Here is a 21,632-nt window from a genome sequence, read left to right as displayed (position 1 = left end):
GAAAGCCCGGTCCTGGCTACCCGACTCTCTGGGTGGGCACTTCCTCCCCGGGCTGCCCTCCCTGGGGCCACACTGCTTCACACCCCTATCCTGCACAACAGGACGTTCTGGGGACACTGAGGACAGGTCCAAGGAGGGTTTCCTCGCGCTGCAGCCCTTAGAGCCAGCAGCCGCTGTGCAGAAAGGGCACAGGCACACGCGGGTGGGCTGCGGGCACCAGCAGAGGACACCTGGCTGGCACGGAGCACCCTGAGGGCCTAGCTGTCCTCATGGGGCAGTGCCCCAGCCCCAGAGGCAAAGTCTGAGGCTGGCAAGAGCTCCTGCTTGGCAAACAGGCCAAGGCTGGGGGGGCAGGGCTTCCACCTTGACCCCCACCTCCATCTCCAGGTGACTGTCCAGAGAGGCAGCTGTGATGGTGGCGTCTTGGTGGCCGACTTGTAGGAGGGGGAGGCCCGTGGTCTCCTGGGACTCCCAGAAAGCTGAGGCTATGGGCAGGGTGCTGAGGACCACCAAGGCGCCCAGTGGGCCCAGGCTCCCTATGGAGGCCGAGGGGAGGGGAGCCCAACACGGTAATGGAAAGAACCTGGAAAGAACGGAAGCCAGAGAGGTGAGGTATAAAAATCTGTATTTATGTTACAAAGACAGAACGGTACAGCACAGTCCCTCCCGGTGAACAGGCTGAACGGGCGGGTGGGTGGCCCATCTCTCTCCAGCGTGGCTCTTGTAACATGCCCACCTGGCCAGCACCAGGCCCCCTGGGCGGCCCCTGACTCTGGCGCAGAACCTGCCCTACTGCCCAAGACGTGGCCGCGTGTGGTCTGAGTCCTTTGTGCACGGCAGTGGCGGGGCCCCGGTTAGCTGGCCCAGAGAGACGGGGTGGGAGAGTGCGGGAGCCCGTCCCACCCAGCAGGTGGGGACTGTCTGGGGCAGACATGGGGGTGGGGGCCCTCGGGGCCGTAGTTGAGCTCATGGCTCCATCCGCCCGAGAAAGTGAGCTTGGGCGCCGTGCTTCTGAGACCTGCTCTGCCCGGGCAGAGGCAGGGCCCACGGGGCGGGGGGCAGGGGGGACCTTCCTGCAGCCACCCCAACCGGCTGGGCCTGCACTGAGGCATGAGGGCCGCCTCACAGTGAGGGCGTGGACCCAAACCTGAGCCTGGGCTTCCAAGCTCTTGGCCATCGAGGTCCAGGTGGGTGTGGGAGGGCACACGCAGAGAGGGCACAGGATGCCCTGGGCCCTGTTCTGGTCCCGCTGGCTCTCTACGGACCCCACAACACTCAGGTTTGCTCTTAACAACCCTCTGGGTCCCCCTGGCCAGCAGCAGGGGCTGTGCCGATGGCCGGGGGAGGGGGGGTGTGGGTATGTGAGTAGCTCTAGCACCAGACCCTCACTGGTGTCTGCTGGGGGCGAGGAGTGGCATCTGGGACCCCAGCACCTCTGGATGGCCAGTGAGGCCAACTCCCCGGTCCACATGGGAACTGAGGCCTGAAAAGCCATGGGCTGAGCTGCCCGGAAGGTCGGCTGAGGGCCACAGCTAGTCACCTGGGTAGGATTCTGCCAGCCAGAGAGGGGAGCAGAACCTCCCCCACGTGTTGGGGCTGGCTGGAGAGCGGATGCTTTAAGAATTCAGAACACGGACCATCCCGGGGACCTGGAGTTATAGCTCCTGAAGAAGGCTCTTAAACGTGGGTGTTACTGCCCTGCTCAGATGGTGTGGGGTCCTCGCAAGGAGCGCTCAGTGGGCGTGCTCCGGCAGACGGCAGAAGCCCCTTCCGGGCACGCTGGACCCCAGGGGACCCCGGGGGCGCTGGAAGGAGGTGCCAACACAACGCTTTGCCTTGCAACCACCGGCAAAACGTTCAGATGGTCTCCCTGGCCACGTGCACCGCCCCCCGACAAGCCTGCTCTCCACTGCCATCCCCGGCCCGTGGAGGGCAGGTTCTGTGCCAGAGTTGTTTCCAGAGATCCCTTTCTGCTTCAGCAGGCCACCCACCTGGGGTGTCCGTCAGCGTGACAAAGATAAACACAAATCTTCCCCCTGCGATCTGGAAATCGTCTGCAATGCACCGGACAGGGAGGCCACGCTGCTGTGAGTCAGCCCAACAGCCCTCCACCTGAACGCTGCTGTGTGGTCCCCGGGGACAAAGACTCAGGGACAAAAGGCCAGGAGAAGCCTCCTAATGCCCAGGCCAGTCGCCCAGGGTGAACAGCTGTCCTCAGCAGCTGCCAAAGCCTGACACCCGGAGCCCTTGCTCAGGTCGGGAGGAGGCAGGCTTCTAGCTAGGTGCAGGGAGGAACCTATTTCTCTGGTAGCAGCCGCACCCACACCCCCACCCCCGGCCCCAAGGAGGCCAGGCTGCATGGGTCACAGCCCCTCCCACTAGGTGACAGAGCGCCGCCCTGCTGCTGCACAGCCGCGACCTGACCTGGCCTGGCAGCCGCACTCCCAGGAAGCCTGGCTGCCGGGAGGGGCGCCCCGCGAGGAGGCGGCCAGGAGGGCACCTGGGGGCGTCCCGTGAGCCACGCGGGAGATGCTGGTGGTGGCGGTCGGGTGGAGCCAGACACGGGACACAAGGCACGCTTGGACAACGGTGACAGACAGACGAGTCCCTGAGACGCTGGGTCGCTCCCACCCCTCAGCAAACAAGGACGCGATAACGGCTAGGAAAATAGAGTAGAAAAATCTCGTACAGGAAATAGGCGACACACACCGACATCACGGCCTCTTTCTCTTTTTAAAAATGTTTCTCCTTGGTTTTTTGGGAAAAGCTTCTCTCCCGGGAGCCTCGTTCTGGGCTGCTGGGCAGTGCAGCAACTTTTTGTTTTGTCTTTTAAAGGGAGACGAGCAAGCCCTCTGAGGACCCAGTGGTTTCAACTCGCGGCCCCCAGCACTCCTCAGCCCCTGCTGGGAGGAGAAGTCCCTCCCCCGGCCAGACTGGGCAGGGGAGCCGGGGGGTGGGAGGGGGACCCAGGCACAGGCCGCGGGCCACCATGTGCCCAACTGACCCTTGAAGGCCCCAGGACATGTGCCCTCTGGCTCACAAGGACCTCTGGGTCCAGTGACCGCGTGTGTCTGCATGTGTGCACGTGTGTGCGGGCAGGCGTGTGTGCCTAGGTGCATGCGTGTGTACATCTGAGGGGTCTAACGACAGAGCAGAAGCCGCCCAGATCGGAGTGGGGTAGCCTGGCACTCCCCAGAAGCCCAGCCCTGGCTCCTGACACTTGGGGGTGCAAAGGCCCCCATCCGCCCACCTGCCCCAGGGTGCTCACCCGAGTCCCGCCCTTCATGGATCCCTCTGTCCACGCCTCAGGAGCCTACGTGGACCGACAGATAGATGGACGGATGGACGGAGAGCCACGCCTTCCTTCCTTCCTCGGTCCACTCCTTTCTCCTGGGATCCGGGGTTGGGGTCTGAGCTCCCCGTGGTGGTCATTAAGCCCCTCACACGGCGCCCGCCGAGGTTTGCAGCAATGATATTTAATACTTCTGGAATGATTAGGAATCTGAGAACAGACCGTGGGCGGCTATGCGGGGCTCCGGGACGCGGGAGCTGGGCCCCGCCGCCCCGTAGGGGTCCCTGCCTGGGTGGGAGGAGCGGCGGCGCGGCGGGCCCTGGCCGGCAGGCGGGCGGAGGCGGGCAGCCCAGGCGGCAGCCGGAGCTTCCAGAACGGCACAGCAGCGGGCCCGTGGAGAGACTTCAAGGACCGGAGGGTTGACACGCTCGGCCTGGCGGGCAGGCGGGCCGAGGAGCAGAGGGCAGGGCCTACGAGAGGCCGGGGCGGCCAGGCCGCCTGCAGGGGGGCCCGTAGCTGCCGTGGCTGCAGCCGCCACGCAGGCTGTAGTGGTCGTCCACGTCACTGCCGCTGCCAACACTGTCCAGCTCGCCGGTGCCAAACTCCATGCCCTCTACGTCCACTTCTGCACACAACAGACGGGGTGGGGTCAGAGGCCGTGCCAGTGCCAGCCAGGCCTCCCGAGGCACGCTGCCGGGCCCGAGCCTAGCTCTGGCCCTCACGTGGGCAGGTCACCTGGCCTCCACGCCTCACCTTCCTCATCCCGTCCCCTCTGCCACCTCACACAGGGGCCCTGACATGCCTCTGACATGCCAGGGACTTTCGACCCATCCTCCCCCAGGCCGGCCCCACCCTCCCAGCTTCCCACCCAGGGCCGCACGCCGCCCACACCCAAAGCCCCTGCAGGCGGCCCGCACGTCCCCACCTTGCTCCGAGTCGTCGGTGGAGACGGCGGAGCCTGTGCTGTCCGTGCGCACGCGCTCCAGGCTCTGCACCGACAGCTGCTCCAGGCGCCGCTTCAGGAAGCGGTGCTCCCGCTGCAGCTGCTCCTTGATGCTCAGCGCCCGGCGGTCCTGCTCCTCCAGTTTCTGGGGGCACAGGAGCTGTGAGCCCGCGGCGGGGCACCCCCCGCCACCGGGACGCACCAGGGCACAAGGGCCAGGGCGGGTTCCCATCCCCCACTCGGCCTGGGCCCCAAAGGCCTGATGCACCCCCTCCTCGTGCCCACCGGGAGTTTATGTAGGTGCCACCCCTAGCCCCGTGCTCTGCGTCTGCTGACCAGCTCCAGAAGGCCTACGGCCACCAGCCAGCTTGGCCAAACGGAGTCATGTGTGGGCCTGAAGCCCTGGGACAGCGCCGCCCAGCCGTGGCCTGGCACCCGTCCCAGACAACAGCCCTGCCCACAGGGGCTCTTCCCTGCACGATCCGGCCGCCCTGCCCGCCCGACTGCTCCACACCTTCCCAGGCACTGAGCCGCGGCCTCTCCGTGAGGGGCCCAGGGCACCGGCTGTGCCCCCTCAGCGCTCCTGCCGCCCTGCCTGGGGGAGCGCACACCTGCGCAGGCTCGCGGGGGGGACCGGCGGGAGGACTGAGACCCTCCCTGTTTGGCCCAAGTGTCCCTAGACCCCCAAGCCAGTAGGTCTCCGTCTTAAGACTTAGGGGGCCAGCCCGAGGTAGCGTCTCACTCAGCCCACACCCCACCGCCAGGCCCTGGAGACCAACCCCTACCCCCGCCCCAGAAACTCCCCACACACCGGGGCCGCCTGCTTCCCACCAGCCTCCAACGATGGCATCGGCATGGAAGGAGCCCCATCCCACCCTCCCCCAGCCTTCCTTCCAGCTGCTGCCACTTCACACCCCAGGGTCCGGGGGGGCAATGTGCAGCCCACCCCCGCCTCCCACCCTCACCCCACAAAACCCAGCCTGTGCTTGCCGCTCCCTCAACCCTCAGCGGCTCCCGCTGCCGTGCCCCTCACCCACCAGAGTGCCCCCCACCCTGGCCCCGCTGTGCACCTGCTGGGCGGGCTCCCCACCCCACCCTCAGGACCTCTGGCCACTCCCCAGGGTGCACGGGGACCGCCGGGATGGCGGCGCGGCCCTGCTCACCTTGATGTGCATCTTGGCACGCTTCAGGAGGCTCAGCGTGGTGTGGCGGGTGCTGTCAGGGCCCAGGGGCACCAGCTGCTTGAGCTGCTCCAGGTAGAGCCGGAGCTTGGCTCGTCTGAAAGAACCAGAGACGGAACGGTCAGGCGGGGGCGGCACAGCCCGGCACGGTGACAGTGCAGCAGAGCAGCCCGAGAGCTTTGGGGGCGGCCAGCCGGAAGCCCGCACCGACCTGCTGAGGGTCCCTCCCTGGGCTACCCTCCCAGCCCCCGGGAGCAGCCTGGCACCCACGGCCCTCCAGAAGCCCCAGTAAAAGGGCGGGGCCTGTGGCTGGGCCCGTGTGGCCAGCCAGCCCATCATGGCCCCCAGAGCCTCCGAGTGCTACGGCCAGGCTCTCAGAGCCCCAGCTCACCCTGTTGTCCCCACCCTCCCCAGTGGGGTCCAGAAGGCGGTGGGGGGAAACTTGGAGGGAGAGAGGCACAGGGCGCTGGTCATGCTCTCCTGGGCGGAGATCCGGGACGCCCCAGACAAGCCTTCCGTCCCCCACCTCGCCAAGTGCAGGGTGCTCCCTGGTCACTGTCGTCACCACAGAAACATGAGTCTGTCCAAGTCAGGGAAGGCCAAGGACGAGCCTCTCCCACCCGAGTCTGGGACCCCTTTGGAAACTGCTTCGTTCTAGGTTTTGTCCCCCCGTCCATGCAGATGAATGCAGTTTTCTCACGGAACTGGAACCGTTAAGCTCAACAGCGTTTGCTCACCTACAGGGCGAGGAGCTGTGACCTGGATGTACCCTTCTTCCCTGGCTCATCTGGTCTGGGGAGGGTGGGTGGCAGAGGCCACGGGGGGGCGGGGGCGCGGGGCGGCCAAGGTTCACCCCCAAAGCACGCTGACGGCACGTGACCCACCGGAGCCCCTGCAGGCTGCCCAGGTGGTTTCCAAACAAAGATGCCCTGCTTAGGCGAAGCTCTTAGGAGAGGACCGCAAGGGCACATGGCAGGCTTCCCCGAGGCTCTGACGACCCACTGCCCCCCATCACCAGTGCTGGCGTGCTCCTTCCCCCGAGGGCGCCAACCCTGGCGGCCCCACCTGTCATCCCCCATGATCCAAAGCCCTGGCAAATCCAGTCTCCCTTAGACTCTGGAAGGAAATCGGGCAGCAATGGCCATGTCCCTAGGACAGAGGGGGCCCCCGAAGCGCAGGGAGGGAGTGGGCAGCTCAGTGCAGGGCAGGAGCCCATCTGCGGAGCAGCGATAACAGCCCCACCCGACGGGAGGAGGGCCCTACGTCTGTCACCCACGTCCACACGGCACCCTCCTGCTGACGAAGCTCCTCCCCACCCGGCACCCCAGCCTCTGGCACCCGGGGCCTAGAGTTCTCCTGGTGAACCTGAGTTTGACCTTAGAAGGAACTTCTAGAACACGAGACTGAGGCTGCACTCGGACACCAGGCCACGCAGAGCAGGGGTCTGAAGCCTGGACACCAGGGATCTACGTTCCAAGCAGGCCCCAGGGTCCACCTCAAGGCTGGAAGATCTTCAGAGAGGAGCCCTGCCCCACGCTCACACAGGGCTGCGGAAGGGGTCACACCAGGGGGCTCACTGCCGCGTGGCCCCCAGGGTCCGGCAGCCTTAGCCTCCCCACCTCCAAGGTGCTGGGACTGTGGGGCAGGGGGCGCAAAGCCCCCCCAGCGAATGGCGCTATGTGCTCAAGCACAGCTCACAATCAGAGACCCCGGACCCACCACCTGCACCAAGTTCACAAGCGGGGGTCCCTTGTCCACTCATCATGGCAAATGACAATTCTTACAATCTACCATTTGAGTACATACACTGTACGTGATCTTTGTGGAAAATTGGAAGATGCAAATCAAAAGAAAAAAATAAATGAAAAGTACCCCCCAAATTCTACCACCCAGAGGCAAGCATATCATCATTTCAGTATATTCCACATTTTCACATCACAAACAGAAGTGAAAATATCAGAATACAAAACCACCTATGTGACAACTAACCCAAGATAGGGTCAAAAAATAAAGCAACAGATGCACACGAGAGACTCCACGAGACACAATGAAGAGCAGGAAGCATGCGTCTCCGCGTGACGTGGTTGGCAACGTTTATTTCTTTGGCTTTGTGCGTTTTTTGTATTTTCCAGATTTTCTATGCTAAAAAACCCACATATTACTTTTACAATCAGAAAAGAACATATTTGTACATGAAAGAAAAAACACAGGTAAAAGACAAATAACAGCAGAAAAACATCTGCAATACACATAAAAGACAAACCGTTAGTATTCATGCCATTTTGAGTTCATACACACCAAAACTAAAAAGAGGAGTATCTGAACGTGAAAACAGGCAAAGGACACAGACAGGCAAGTTGCAGAACACAAACAGCTAACCTAACACAAAATCAACTCCATCTGGCAGCGATCTAGAAAAGGAAAGCTTACCAAGGAGATGGTAATTTGGGCTGAAATGAAAAGGTGCAACTAGCTGTCGAGCTGGCCAGCAGGCAGTTCCGGCTTCCCCGGTGGGATGGCAGTTCTGAAGGGCCACCAAGGCGATTCAAGCCCTCAACCGGCATTTCTGGGTCTAGGATTGCGGCCCCACAAATCTACCCCCCAGCACCAGACCCAGCAGACTGCAGCACCGTCTGTGTTTACTGGAGAGCCATCACTCAGCACCCTGCAGTACAGCTGCATGTCCCGTGCGGGCACCCGGCCTAGGGGACGAGGAGGATGCACGGACACAGGCAGACAGGGCCCGCGGGGTGTCAGGGGAAGGGTCAAGTTAGGAAATAGCAGGTAACGAGGTTCTGTTCTTATCCCTCAGTACCCGTGTGGAGGAGGAGGAGGAGGCGGAGGATGCAGGCTTGGCCTCCCCGCTGCCTAGGATGCCGTCTCTGGGGTGGGGCACAGGCGGGTCCTCGCACGTCCATGAACAGACCGCTTTAGTAATCATAAAGCAGAGGCTTCTCAAGAGACAAAGAGAGGCCGCCGGCTGCAGCCGTGCCATGTTCAACACCGGACGACACGCCAAGCCAACTCCCGGAGAGCGTCCAGCGGGGCTGCAGGGCTGGGAACCAGCTCCGGCGGGGCCCCGGGCAGGCCCCCACCCATCTGAGCCCCAGGGCCCCACCCCTGTGGGGAGTGGGCATCGCCACCACCTCCCTGGAGCTGGAGGGGGTGCCAAGGACCCGGGCTACACTGGGCTCTCGCTCGGCCCTCCTCTGAAGCAGCTACGGTGCCCAAGCCCTGCGCCAGTGCCCCTCGGCTGCGCCCAGCATTCCTGGGAGCTTTGAAAACCCGCCACTTCCTGAAGGAACCCTGTGCAGACCTGCATCGCTGTGAACGGCAGCTCCTGCCCGTGCGGCTGGCCCCAGCCCAGCCCTGACACAGGCCTACCCAGCTTCTCACCGAGAGCCCCCTGCCCCTCAGAAGAGGACCCAGAGCTCCCACACCAGATCCCCCAGCCGCCGGGCAAAGCCACGCTCTGAACCTCCCCAAGCCTGGCTTCGGGAAGAGGCGACAAGGACACCCACCCGTGGTTCCTCAGGGGGTGGGACGGGGAGCGAGGTAGTCCGGTCCTCCCTGTCGCCCTGTATTTCCTAGCTGTTGGGAGGTCTCGTGTGGCTGCATCAGGCAGACGGGCAGCTGCACAGCAGGCCTCCCTCCTCCCTCGGAAGGATCCACCCAGGACCCGAATAACCATCTCCATGCTGGGGAGAGGTGGGCAGCTCCACTGAGGGCCCTGGGCTGGCCTCTGTGATGGGTCCTGCCCCGCCAGGGGGATGCTGAGGGCCCCCTCCCCCCCCCAAAAGCGAAAGCCTGGAGCTGGGCCTGGGCGGGAGCATCCTGCCAAGGAACACATGGCCATCACAAACCCCGGTCCCCGGGGTCAGGAGCCAAGCACTGGCCTGAGCAGACCAGCTGGAGCTGCTGTCTCTGAGGGGAAGGGGAGGGAGGGGAGGAGGAACAGGGCAGGCTAGGGTGGGCCTAGGGTGGGCCACTGGCTCCGGGCTCCAAGCACCGGCAAGGGGAAGTCCCGCAGGCCCAACATGGCATGCCTCCCGGGGAAGGCGACATCCAGGGCCAACCTCCCCGGGGACCGGCCGGGTGACCCAGCCAGGTGCTTCCTTCCTTCCTTGGGACAGCACACAGCCCTTCCTGTGGCCAGCAGCCAGGGGCATCCGGCATCTGCATCAGGCGGCCACAGGTACAGCCGTGACCGAGGGCCCCAACAGTGTCCCAAGCCCCAGGTCTGTGGGCTCCTCAGGGCGGACCACACCTGCTTACGGGCCAGCCAGGAACAGAGGCCCCTGCACTGGGCTGGGGGGAGTACAGAGAGACCCCAGGCTGCCCACCCGCCCCGCCTCTGGGTCTCAAAAGGGCCCCACCAGGCCCAGCCTAAGGGCAGGCTCTGGGAGGAGGAGGCTGAGGCCAAGACCAGGGTCAAGGGGCAGTTGTGGGGGTCAAAGGCCAGCCCTCGTCCTCCTCCACAGGCTGCCATGCCCTGGCCACCCACCCTCCCCCCACGTCCCCCCCCCCCCGCCCCTGTCTGAGCTCAGGGGCTGTTCTCCAGGTGCCACCGTGGGAAGCCATCCCCAGAACAGCCCCACGTGCCTGCCCCGGCTCCGGGCCCCAGTCAAGGCTGGCCGTCTCCTCCAGCCAGGGAGCAACCCCAGGGCCAGGCTGGCTCTCTGGGCGCCTGCACCTGCCCCACCTCCATGGTCCCTCAGGAACCCCCCAAACGCACAGCAGCAGTCCAGGAAGTGCGACTCCTCCAGAGAACAGAGCGTCCTGGCCCCGCTCAGCGCCCGCCCAGCAGAGGCCCTGATCCCAGGGGAGAAGCAGCTGGCGCTGCCGTGGGTGCATACATGGGGGGTGGGGACACAGGGCTGGCTGAGCTCCAGGGCAGCCTGGGAGAGTTCATCTTGTGTGCAGACCCCCATTCCCCACCCCATCCCAAGCCAAGAAAGGAGGAAAGAACTGGCCCATTCTGGAGATGGGAGCAAAGGTCAGGAGAAAGCTACCGACAGCATCCCTCTGGGAGTCACCCCTGGGCCTGGCTTCAGGGCTCCTGCCTTTGGGGCCCCTGTACGCACACACAGCTCCCACCAGCCCGGCTGCGATTGGCCATGAGGACACCTGTCCACCGCACCTCGTCCCCACTGCAGAGGGAGGCCTGGAGCTCGAGTAGCAGGCTGAGCCAGCCAGGGAGAGGGGACGGCAGTCAAGAGCACAGGGCCCTGGGGCTGACCGGGGCTGGAGGGCAGAGGCCCTTCGGGCATCCATGCTGTCCCTCCTGCTTCTCATGCAAGCCCCCCAACTCCCCAGAGGAGGACCAGAATGGACCCATCCCTGTGGTCGATGGGCGGGCACGAAGTGGACTCCCCTGGATCCTGCCCTGGGCCACAGCTTCCCAGCAGGCCCACGTGGCCAGCGACTGGCTGCCCATCCCACTGCCCGTGGACAAGACTCTACTGGGAACTCCTTGGAAGGCAGGCCCCAGGGCACAAGGGGTCCCAGACCAAGAGGGACTGCCACTCGTAGGTGGCAGGCCAGCAACCTAAGAGCTAAGGACCTGCTCCCAAAAGGGCTCAGACCCCCCAAAACAGACGGAGCTCCTCTTCCAGGGAGCTGGCCCTGAATGACACACAGCACAAGGGGCCCTGCCCCAAGTCACTGACCCCCACCTGGCTCTGGACCCCAGGCTGAGCTCCCAAGAGCAGGGCCTGGCCCCCCACCCCTGCCTGCTAGCATGGGAGTGCCTGAGAGCAGAGCCTGGCCTCTTCCGTCAAGAAGGCCCCTTCCCAAGACGAGGGCACAGCCCGGCAGCATGCTGAGCCATAGCCAGGACACAGAGGCAGGGAGAGGGGCTGGGGGCTGGCCACAGCATCCCCGCAGCAGAAGGGTGGGTGGGATGTACCAGGCGGCTCACGTGGCGGAGCGTGGGGAACAGGAGATCACTTACCTGTGCTTTTCTAGTTCATTGTGTGAAGACCTGTTTAGAGAGACACAAAGACAGAGCTCACTTAGCTGCTCACCACCAGAGCACCACCAGAGCACAGGATGAGGGCCCTACTCAGGGGCCCGGGGACCTGCAGACAGTGTGGGGACGGTCTGGGCCCCAGGATGGCCCAGGACAGGCAGGGCTGGGGCAGGTGAGTAGCTACTGACCAAAAGCTGGAGGACCTCACACCCAGTGACGAACATGAGACACACAGAGGTGCAGCCGTGTCCAGGGGTGCCCAGCTGGCAGGAGGGTCCAGTTCCCTTTCGGAAGGAGTGGGCCGGGCCCGAGGAGCCGCAGTAGCCGGTCCTGGGGCTGCGCCACCCAGTGCTTCCAAGGCTGCCTGGGCACAGAGCCACCTGCCTTCTCGGCTCCCCACTCCCCGAGGCTAGCGGTGTCCTGGGAGCCACCTGGGCTGGCACAGAAGGCCAAGGGCAGGTGACCACAGAGGCCAGGACTTCAGGACACGGGCGTCCTGGCCCAGTATCACCAGCCAGAGAACCATCTCCACCCCACCCGGCTCATACACCTGCATGATCATAGCCCACCATGCCAACGGGGACACCTGGCAACAGAGTGGTCCCGGCCCATGAGGGATCAGCCCAAAAGGGGGGCTCTGGGACAGGGATGCTTCTGGGCCAGTGGGGAGACCGAGGCTGGCCCCTCTGCTTCCCTGAGGGGCCAGGGCCTGGCAGGACTGGCCTCTCTGGGGGTGGCGGCCCCATCTGCTGCCCAAGCCCTGCCCGCCTTCAGACAGGAGCACAGAGCCTGCGTACCACAGAGAGCGGGAGCACGGTGACAGGGAGGCAGTGCAGCCCAGCTCCCACTTCCAGGTCACCCTCCTCGTCCAGCCAGGAATCCTGGGGGCCAGCCAGGGCTCTGAGGCTTCCCAGGCGGCCTCACACGGGAGCAGAGGACCCAGGCCCCCGTGGAGCACACCCAGACCAGGCCCTGCGACCGCTACCCCTCACTCCTTCCCAGACACTCTGCCGCCCCTGCCTACCTGCCCTCGCCCTCTCCTGCTCCAGGAGCTTAGGAGTAGGTGTCTCCCATCCCTACCCCTCGGGCTTGCCCATCCTGCCTGCCTGCGCACCTGCCAGGGTTCATGGTCCCACCACAGCCAAGTGGGGCCCAAGGCCTCCCCTCCTCCCACCAGGGCAGCTGGCTCCCGGGTTGCCCTGTGTAGCCTCAGAACCTCCAGACCCAGGTTCCAGGGCCTCGAGGGCCTTGCTGGTCACATGGGCTGGGCAAGGAGCCTCCGAACCTCTGCCAGGGCTGGCTGGGGCCAGGAGGGGGCACGGCCATCAGGCTCCTCGCTGGCCTGAACCGCAGCCCGGCACTGTGGATCTGTGGGTCTGCTCACTTGTCAGGGATGTGAGGGGGCAGCGAGCGTCCCTCAGTGCAGAGAAGCCTGCCAGCTTGCCCCTTACGGCTGGCTGGACCCCATCCTGGACGGACGGGGCGCTGCTCGGGCAGCCGGGGGACGTAGAGGGGCCAGAGCCCTCCTGAAGGCCTCCCCTGGTCCAGACACTCGTAGAGCCTTGTGGGAAGATGGTCACTCAGGTCCCAGGAGCACAGTGGCCTGGGGAGGGGAGGGACTCCCTGGCCAGGGCCGTGCTAAGTGGGTTCCCAGCTTCACCATTCACTCATGCCTTCAACCCCTCGAAGTAGGCACCCTTCTGCCCACTTCCCTGCAGGATCTGATCCCTGGCAGGCTGGCTCCAGCCCCCTCCTGCTGAACCACTGCCCCCGAGAGCCCTTGCTGAAGCCCCGGCAACCGTGGAGGCCGCCGTCTCCTCCAACACACGTTGCCCTTCTGCCCCATGACTCACGCCTCATCCTGCTCCTCGCTGTGCCCATTCCTTCCCCTCACCTGAGGGGGACACAGAGCCTTGGAGGTGTGGAGCTGCCCTGCCAAGTCAGGGCTCTGCATCCTCTGGACCCTGCACCACCCTGGACCCTGGGCTGGGCTGGCTGAGGCCCCGCTGGGCCAGGACAGCCGCGCGGGGCCGCCAGTGAGCCGTGGGGTGCCTGAAGCACTGGGGGAGCGGGGCTCCACCCAGAGGAGCAGCAGGGAGGTGCACCCTGGCTCGGGAGACCCTCTCGGTCCCTCCGCGGTGCCCTCAAGGTCTCCATCCCAGCAGAATGTAGGGGGCCGCGATCCCACCTCAGAACAGGAGCCCTAGAGATGGGAGGGTGGCCCTAGCAAGTAGTTCAATCTCCCTGTGCCTCAGCCCTAAAGTAGAGATAAAAATAACATTTCCTTCAGGCAGTGGGGTGACTATTAACTAGCACATGTGTGAGAACCTTAGCTATGATCCTGGTTATCAGCTTTGGGTACCCTATACCACAGAAGTAAAAGGTCACAGCCCAGAGTTTTCCACGGGTGGCAGGGCACTTGGGATCAACAAGTGAGAACCAACAGCAGGGGCCCAGCTCGCTCACTAAGGACGCCTGAGGCAATGGTGTCCCCCCACCCATGCATGTCCTTTCCCAAACTGTCCCCAGCAGGGCACCAAGGGCTGGGACTCAGAGGCATGTCCAGCCAGAGCAGATGGAGACTAAACCAATTCCTTGCCAGGCCCAGGGCGCCAGGACGTCACAGGAGATGGGTTCTTGTGCCAGCCTTTCTGTTTCCCAAGAACAAGTAGGCCACAGGAATGAGCCACACCCTCTGCCAAGGGGCCCCAAAGCCCCTGGAAGTACAGCTCCCAGCCTGGTGACACGGTCCAGGGCCAAAGTGGGCCCCTGTGCAGTGCCAGGTGTGCTGTGGTCCCCACGGCAGCCAGGGGAGTGGAATCCCATGGGAGCCCTAGCTGAGGGTCCTCTCTCCCACCCAGGGTTGTGCACGCCGGCTTTCGGGATTCCACAGCCTGGGTACAAGGCCAGAGGAAGGGGAGGATTACTGGCACCAGGAGAGACTGCTGCAGAGCAGCCTGCAGCCTCTTCCGGTCCCTTAGAAAAGGTCTTCTGGCCCAAAGAAGAGTGCCCCTACACTGGTCGCTGGAGTTTCACTTGTGTCAGGAGGCTGGGTGCGAGCGGTGGGCACCACTATGCGAGCGGTGGGGGCCCAGGGCAAGGCCTCCACGCTCCTTCTTGCCTTCTTCGTGCAAACCCCTGAGTGTGGGAGGACTCAGCCCAGTAGCGGGGCTCGGCCCTTGGAGACAGTCGGAGAGATGCAGCCCACCCGCCCGCGGCGAGCAGAGGTCAGGGCGGGCAGCTCCATGCTGCTCTGCGCCGAGCCTCAGTTTCCCCAGACCCACGGGACACCGGCCAGCGCCCCTGACAACACTTTTCCTGCCCGTTAAAGTCCAGAACAACTTGGGGGCGGGGAGCTGATGCGGGAGGAGACCCCGGGCGGCGGGCGCTGTACGCGTGGCACTGTTTACGCGAGAGGCCGAGGAGGCGCGGCCCGCGGGAAGATGGCGACGGTGCGGGCGGGGCCGGCCGGGCGGGGCTGCCGCGGCCCGGACGCGCCTCCTCCTCCAGGCTGGCCGCCGGGGCGCGCGGCGGCAGCCGGGCTACGGGCTGGGGCCTGGGCTGGGGAGGGCGCTCCGGGGGCGTAAGCCCCTGGTGTCGGGCCGGGGCGGGGGAAGCCGCGCGGGGGGCGGTACCTGTTGTTCGGGGCTTTGCGCACCAGGCCGGCCGCCTTTGTTTTCTTCCTGGCGAAGTCGCCGTCGAAGGGCAGCACCGAGGCGTAGCCGTGCTCGGCCTCTGCGGACAGACGGCGCGGTCAGCGGGCCCCCGCCCCGGCCCCGGCCCCGTCGCCGCCCGCCCGCCCGCGGCCCGGCGCACAAAGGGGCGCGGGCGCTACCTCGGTCCCTGCGCTCCAGGTACTCGGCCGCCTCCAGCAGGATCAGCAGGGAGTTCAGCTCCATCCTCCCGCCCACCAGCCCGACCGCGCGCACGCGCGCGCTCCGGGACGGCGGCGGCCGCTGTCCGGCCCGCTCCGGCCGGCTCCGCTCGCCGCCCGCCCCGCGCGCCCGGCGGCCCCACTTCCCCGACTCCCGCGGACTCCCTGTGCGCTCGGCCACCACCCTCCGCCTCAGGCTCTCAAATTGACACATAAGGGCGAGCGACGGCCGGTGCAGCCAATGGAAGCCGGCACTCCGGCTTCGGGGGCGGGCGCTCGGCTGCGCCGGGGCCAATGGGAGCCGGCCGAATGCCTCGGGCCGGGCCGAGAATGTTGACAGATGCGAAGCTCGGTTCCGATAGGCCCGCCGCGGTAGTAACAATTTAGAAGCTCAAGCTTAGCAACAGCACGTGGTGGCCCGGCCCCCGCGCTCGCTGACTGGCGGCCGGCGTGCATGTTAAGTAGGCGACGCGCGCCGATTGGCCCAGAGCGGTCTATGTAAAGTAGGTACGGCGGACCAATGGCCGGCTGCGGGGCGCGCGGCCAATGAGGGCTCCGCGGCCGGACTAGTTGCCGAGAGGAAGCGGAGCGCGGTGGTACAGCCCGCTGCCGGGCCCCGTGCGAGGGCCCGTTAGGGCGCTGGGAGCGTCACGGACAGCCTCGTCGGTCCGCCGGGTCTGCACCCTCTACGCAGGAACCTGTCACCCCGGGCCTGCTGCCACACTGGCTTCGCGGAAGCTCGGGGTCTCCCGTGGGGCTGCAAAACCACAACCCTCCCCGCCGGACATAGCGCGACCCCAGAAAAGGCTGGGGCTTGGAGAAGGAGCGTAGACGGTCTGAGCCTAAGAGCCAGGCCTCCTTGAGGATCTCAGTGGGGAAACTGAGGCCCAGGGCAGGAGGGATCCCTCAGAGCTGCCCAGTGGAAGGAAGGGTCTGAGAAGAGAAGGGGACAGAGATCTGCCGCCACAGTCCAGAAGGGCTCCCATGAGTGGAGGACTTGGTGCTCACGTCTGGCCCAAAGGGTGGGGACATTCCAAGAGGCTAGCACTTGTCCCCTCTGGCCACGGAAGCGCTTTCTAGGGAAGAGAATTGCCCTTCCTGGGAGGGGAAAGAGCTCCTCATCAAGCTCCCGGCTGGCTGGCTGGCCGATGGCCCTGGTGACCCCTGACCCTAAGCTGGCCCATAGGAGCAGGACTGGCAGCCTGGGGGCAGCCCCGGATTGGCCTCAGTCCCCCTTGATGTTCCCTCTCACAGGTTGTTGAGATTGATGGCCTGGGGGGCTCCTGCGGAGGGGACCTTCAGGCTGGAGAGTGTGGGGTATAAGTGACTGTACCCACCCACCACACCCCACCCCCACTGCTGCTGCCAACAAAACAGAACGAAAACTAAAAATCAAGCACTTTCAGTCCTAGGACCTATTGACTGCTCTATATGGGTTTCCACATCCTCAATTTACAGACAAGAAGCTGGGAATCCTGAGGTTTAGGGACTCACCAGCGTCTCCCAGCAGTCCCAGCGGAATGGAGATCAGTGCTGTCATACACGTGACCCAGGGCTGGTGACGCAGGAGCGTGGAGACCAAATCACCTCCTGGACCAGCAAGCACAACCTGATCTGAGAAATGGGGTTAGGAATGTGTGCCCCCCTAGGGTGTCAGGACCCAGTGAGGAACTTGGAAACTGGCATTAGACAGCTCTGCGTGGACATTAAAACAACACCTCAAGGGAATTCCCTAGCGGTCCAGGGGTTAGGACTCTGCGCTTTCACTGCAGAGGGCCCTGGTTCAATCCCTGGTCGGGGAATGAAGATTCCCGCATGCCGCGCGAGGCCAAAAAAAACACCAAAAACAAAACCAGGGCTTCCCTGGTGGCACAGTGGTTAAGAATCTGCCTGCCAATGCAGGGGACACGGGATCCAGCTCTGGTCTGGGAAGATCCCACATGTCGCGGAGCAACAAAGCCCATGTGCCACAGCTACTGAGCCTGGGCTCTAGAGCCCACGGGCCACAACTACTGAGCCCGCGTGCCACAACTACTGAAGCCCCCGTGCCTAGAGCCCGTGCTCTGCAACAAGAGAAGCCACAGCAATGAGAAGCCCGCACACCGCAACGAAGAGTAGCCCCCACTCGCCGCAACTAGAGAAAGCCCGCGTGCAACAACGAAGACCCAACGCAGCCAAAAATAAATAAATGAAATAAATAAATTTTAAAAATAAATAAAAATAACAAAAACAAAAACCTCGACGTTAACCCTGGCCTTTTCTGCCCCTGCTCCACAATCACCCCAGGGCCAGGGCAGAGCCCTATCAAGGGCTGGGTGCTGTGCCCCTCCAGCTTAGTCTGGAGGGCTGCTCAGGGCTGTGTGGGTAACGGAGGGCGCCCAGCTCTGGGGAGGGCTGGGTGCATTCTGGGCTGTGGGGTGTGGGCGGCAGGACACCTGGCTCACCACTTGGTGTTTGCAAGGTCACTCCATCCCTACTTATGTGAAGGGGGGCTGGCCCCAGTCCTAAAGCCTACACTTATGCCGGTGTGAGTGCACCTGCTGAACGCCCACTGTCCTTCCTGCCACGGGACATGACGTGAGCTTTGTGCCACAGCGGACAGCACAGGTGCTGGTGCCGAGGTGTGACTGCAGGGGAGGGGCGTGGTCCCCACCTTGCCTCCGACTACATCTAGGCCTTTTGGGGGACCCCTCCCCCAGCCACACCCGGGACGGGCCACTTCCCGGTGCCCGCGGGGTCCACACTGCCTGTGAACGTGGGCACCACCGCGCCGCGAGGAGTGCGGGGAGAAGTGGGCGGGGCCGACGACGTGAGTGAAGCGTCGGGGTCCCAGGCAGAGGGGAGCCCTGCGGCGCCACGTGGGCCGGACGGCGGATGGGGGGAGGAGAGAGGCCTCGGGGGCAGCGGGCGTGTCCTCGAGCTGGACCTCGCTCCGGCCCGACGCGCAGCTGTGAGCGAGTCCAGAGCTCCCCGGGGAGATTCCGGAGGACGATGAACCGCGGGTTGGAGTGCTGGGAGGGGGGAGGATATATGGGGGGATGGCCTTGCCCAGGACCCGTCAAGTCTCCACACGCGAGCCTCAGTGAGCCCCTGCCCCCAGGTGGGAGGAGCGGCGTGGGCGCCGCTGGCGGCCCTGGGTCGGCGCTGGCTGGTCCAGGCCTGAGGACAGCGCGAGGTGACGCCCCTAGGACCTGTTCCATACGGCAGGTCTCCAACAGGGCCAAATCACCTCCTCCAGGAAGCCTTCTCGGAGCCCAGGCTGGGCCTGCTGCCTCCTCGCCTACCCAGCTCTTACTGCCCCTTCTCCTGTGCGGGGACCTTCCGAGTGGGAACCGGCAAAGCCCATGCCGGGGAGAGAGGAGACGGGCGTCTCAGGCCTCCTCCCTCTGGGAGCCCAGGACCCCACCCTTACCTTCCTTGAGAGCCGAAGACAGGGCCTGGGCTGCTCCTGCCCTCAGCCCTGAATCCCCTCTCGTGCACCCAGGCCCCTAGGGGCCCCCCTGCAGTGCATCCCTCCTGGACCAGCCCGCATTACCCTTACTGCCCCATCCTCCTGGACTGTTCTCCCTCACTGCCCTCTGGGGAAGCCCAGCTCTCCCGAGCTCCCAGCCAGGGGCTCTGGGAGCAAGGGTGGGGCCTGAATCCAGAAGGGACTTAGGGATTTGGGTGGAAGGCGGGGTCTGCTCCCGGCGTTTCAACAGCCTCAGCTTCCCTGGCCCTCAATTGAGAACGGCAGTGCCCAGCTCCGGGCACTGGGGGAAGGAGTCTGGTGGGAAGCTTGGGAAAGGCTGGCTTGCTCCCACCCCCGGGAGCCTGCCAGGGATCCTTCTGAGGAGGCCCAAGGGAAAGAAACCTCTGGGAGACTACTTCCTAGCCTCCCCCATGCTGAGTGGGCCTGGGCTCCCCTTCTTCGGACCCCGTATCCCACCCCGCCCGCCCACCTGGCCACCACACACACTGATTTGGGGACACGCCCGTGGCTCTCCGCGCAGCATCAGGAAGCACCCCCGCCGCTACCCAAGGTGAGGAGGTGTGTGAGGCCCTTCTTCCTCCAGAACACCCCTCACACCTCCAGGATGACCTGGCCCTGGCCCTGCCTCCTCTCTTGCCCCATCGTCGGTCACTGGGGTGGATTCCTGCTACCACCAGCGTCCCCAGGCCCAGCATTCGGGGCAGGAGGCTGGGAGTGAGGGTCTCTCCGACTGTCTCCAAGGGCTGGAATCCTCCCCCAGCCGGACACTGCTGCTCCTCAGACCCCAGGCGGTGGCAGGTTCAGACAGCTCCCTTCCGGCAGGTTCTGGGTCTGTGGGGCCTGGGGACAGATGACTTCTGGGGTTATCAGGTGCTAGAAGGCTGGGCCTAGCCCAGCATTGCGACCGGCATCCCAGAAGCCTTGGCTGCCCTGCACTGAGACGGCCTGGTGTGTGCCAGGACCAGGGGTAGTTCTGGGGGCTTCTGTCACTGGGTCCCTCCCCCAAAGCCACCCTGGATTCTAGTCTGGCCACAAGACCTTGGCCAAGTCCCTTAAACCTCTCTGAGCCTCGGTTTCCCCAGCTATAAAATGGAGTTGGCAGTAGCGACCTCTTAGGGTGGTTGTGGGGTGTGATGAAGGATGTGTGTTAAGCCCTGGGGAGCAGTGGGCTCTGGGTGGGGGCAGGAAGTGGCAGGGGTGTTAACGTCAGCCCCAAATCAGCAAGTGCTTCTAACCCAGGCCCTCCACGTGGGGAAATGGGGCAGGGCCTGTCCAGTCACCATCGGTCAGTATCAGAGTCACGTCAAAGAGCGCCCAAGCCACCCAGCCAAGGGCATTTGGGGGCCTTCTAAAAAGCTTAACACTCAGGAAAAATTGTCTCCAGAATACAAGAAGACAGCAAAATCAAGATGCATGAAGATGTAATAAATGTCTGCATAGTCAACATAATGTCAATATCATTTTTAAATTTAAAATAAGAAAAAAGTTCATTATACTTGTGAACAATGTGTGGGGTAGATTTTTTTCTCACCTTACAAGACTTTCCCACTCTACTCAATGACCCTGGAACAAGTTAGACAATTTAGACAAATTGAATTAATTTCTTGTAGCCAAAAATGTCCAAAAGCAAGACAATGAAATTTTCTTTTATAAATTTTTTACAGGAAAAAAAAGTTATGGAAGAGGGATGTAATGCAGATTCAGGCACTTGCTGTGGTGTCAGGTGTGGCCTCCAAAAATGAGAGGGTCTGGACCTCTGACAGCTCAGGGCCTCCTCCACTCCCAGGGGCTGGACCCAGGCTCAGGTGGGGCAGGACAAGGGGCCCAGCTTGGCCCTGCTGCTGCTCCAGGGGCCATAATGGCTGTGTCTAAGGGCCCTTTCTTCCCCGAGGCCTGGGGAGGATGAACCTGGAGTAAACAGGCAGATCTCCCTCTCTTGAACAATAGGTGCTTCAGGGCTCACCCCAACACCCCTCTCCCAGTCCTACCATCTAGGGTTCTCTGGCCTAGGCCTTCCTGGCCTGCTTCCCTACTTCTTCCAGGAAGCCTTCTGGGCCTTCCAGGCCATGCCCAGGTGGCCTTCACTTGGCCCTGGCTGCTACACACAATCATAAGATGGAGACCTCCTAGTCTCAGGCTGGATGCCCTGAGGGCCTGAGCCCGGGAAACCCAGCCCTGCCCCCCACGCCGAGGCCCCCCGTCAGTCATCCAGCTGCTTCTAGACCCAGAAGGCAGCAGATCAGGCTCTGGCAAGTGTGCCCTGAGCCGCCTCCGTCGGAGGGTGAAGAGGCCTCTCAGATCATAGCCCACGCGGCTCAACAGGGTCCTGAGTGATGGGGGCGGGGGAGATGGCAAGGTCAGAGCAGTGACCCTGGCTAAGCCATGTTACTGCCTCTGATGGAGCAGTGCAGGCCCTGGCTTCAGCCCCACCAACTCACCCTCCTTCCGAGGGGCCCAAACCACAAATCTGACCATGTCCTCCCCTGCTCAGCAAAAGCCCAGTATTTGGTGCCTGGGGTGACCCAGTCCTGTTCCCCATCTGCGCTCCACCCTCACCCTCACCAATGGGATCATCACCATTTCTAACTAGGCTGTGTCTTTGCAGCTCTGGTACCCCATTTTCCACTGACATCCTGCCTGCCCGCCAAGGCCCAGTCAGCTCAGCCAGCTTGCGTGGCTCCCAGACCTGCCGCCCCCCAAGGGTTAGGGTTAGGGCAGGTCTAGAGTGTCTGGGTGCTCATCTTTGCCCAGTTCAGGTGCAGGATCCAGTCCTGAACTCCTGGAAGCAAATGAGCACACCAGCAGAACCCAAGCCACATGTTTTTAAGTCTTTGGGGTGAGGTTAAGTTTGAGCTTGTGCTGGCCTGGAATCCGCCCCTCCACAGTCTCAGAGGCAGGA

The 21,632-nt window shown here is 63.8% G+C and overlaps 1 protein-coding gene across 1 annotated transcript; it reads right to left on the bottom strand.

Moving 5' to 3' along the window:
* Positions 1-608: 608 nt before the first annotated feature.
* On the bottom strand, positions 609-15,452 carry MXD4 (MAX dimerization protein 4). The gene is made up of 6 exons (XM_057546596.1): positions 15,223-15,452; positions 15,023-15,122; positions 11,370-11,399; positions 5,399-5,513; positions 4,218-4,380; positions 609-3,917 (listed from the first exon to the last, which is right to left on the bottom strand). Exons 1-6 carry the CDS (start codon positions 15,284-15,286, stop codon positions 3,763-3,765), a joined length of 627 nt encoding a protein of 208 aa, XP_057402579.1. The 5' UTR covers positions 15,287-15,452; the 3' UTR covers positions 609-3,762.
* Positions 15,453-21,632: the final 6,180 nt, after the last annotated feature.

Source organism: Balaenoptera acutorostrata, chromosome 5 (assembly GCF_949987535.1).
Source record: "Balaenoptera acutorostrata chromosome 5, mBalAcu1.1, whole genome shotgun sequence".
Classification (NCBI taxonomy): Eukaryota; Metazoa; Chordata; class Mammalia; order Artiodactyla; family Balaenopteridae; genus Balaenoptera; species Balaenoptera acutorostrata.
The sequence above is the reverse complement of the archived record's forward strand: the minus strand, read 5'-3'. Positions and strand labels throughout refer to the sequence as shown.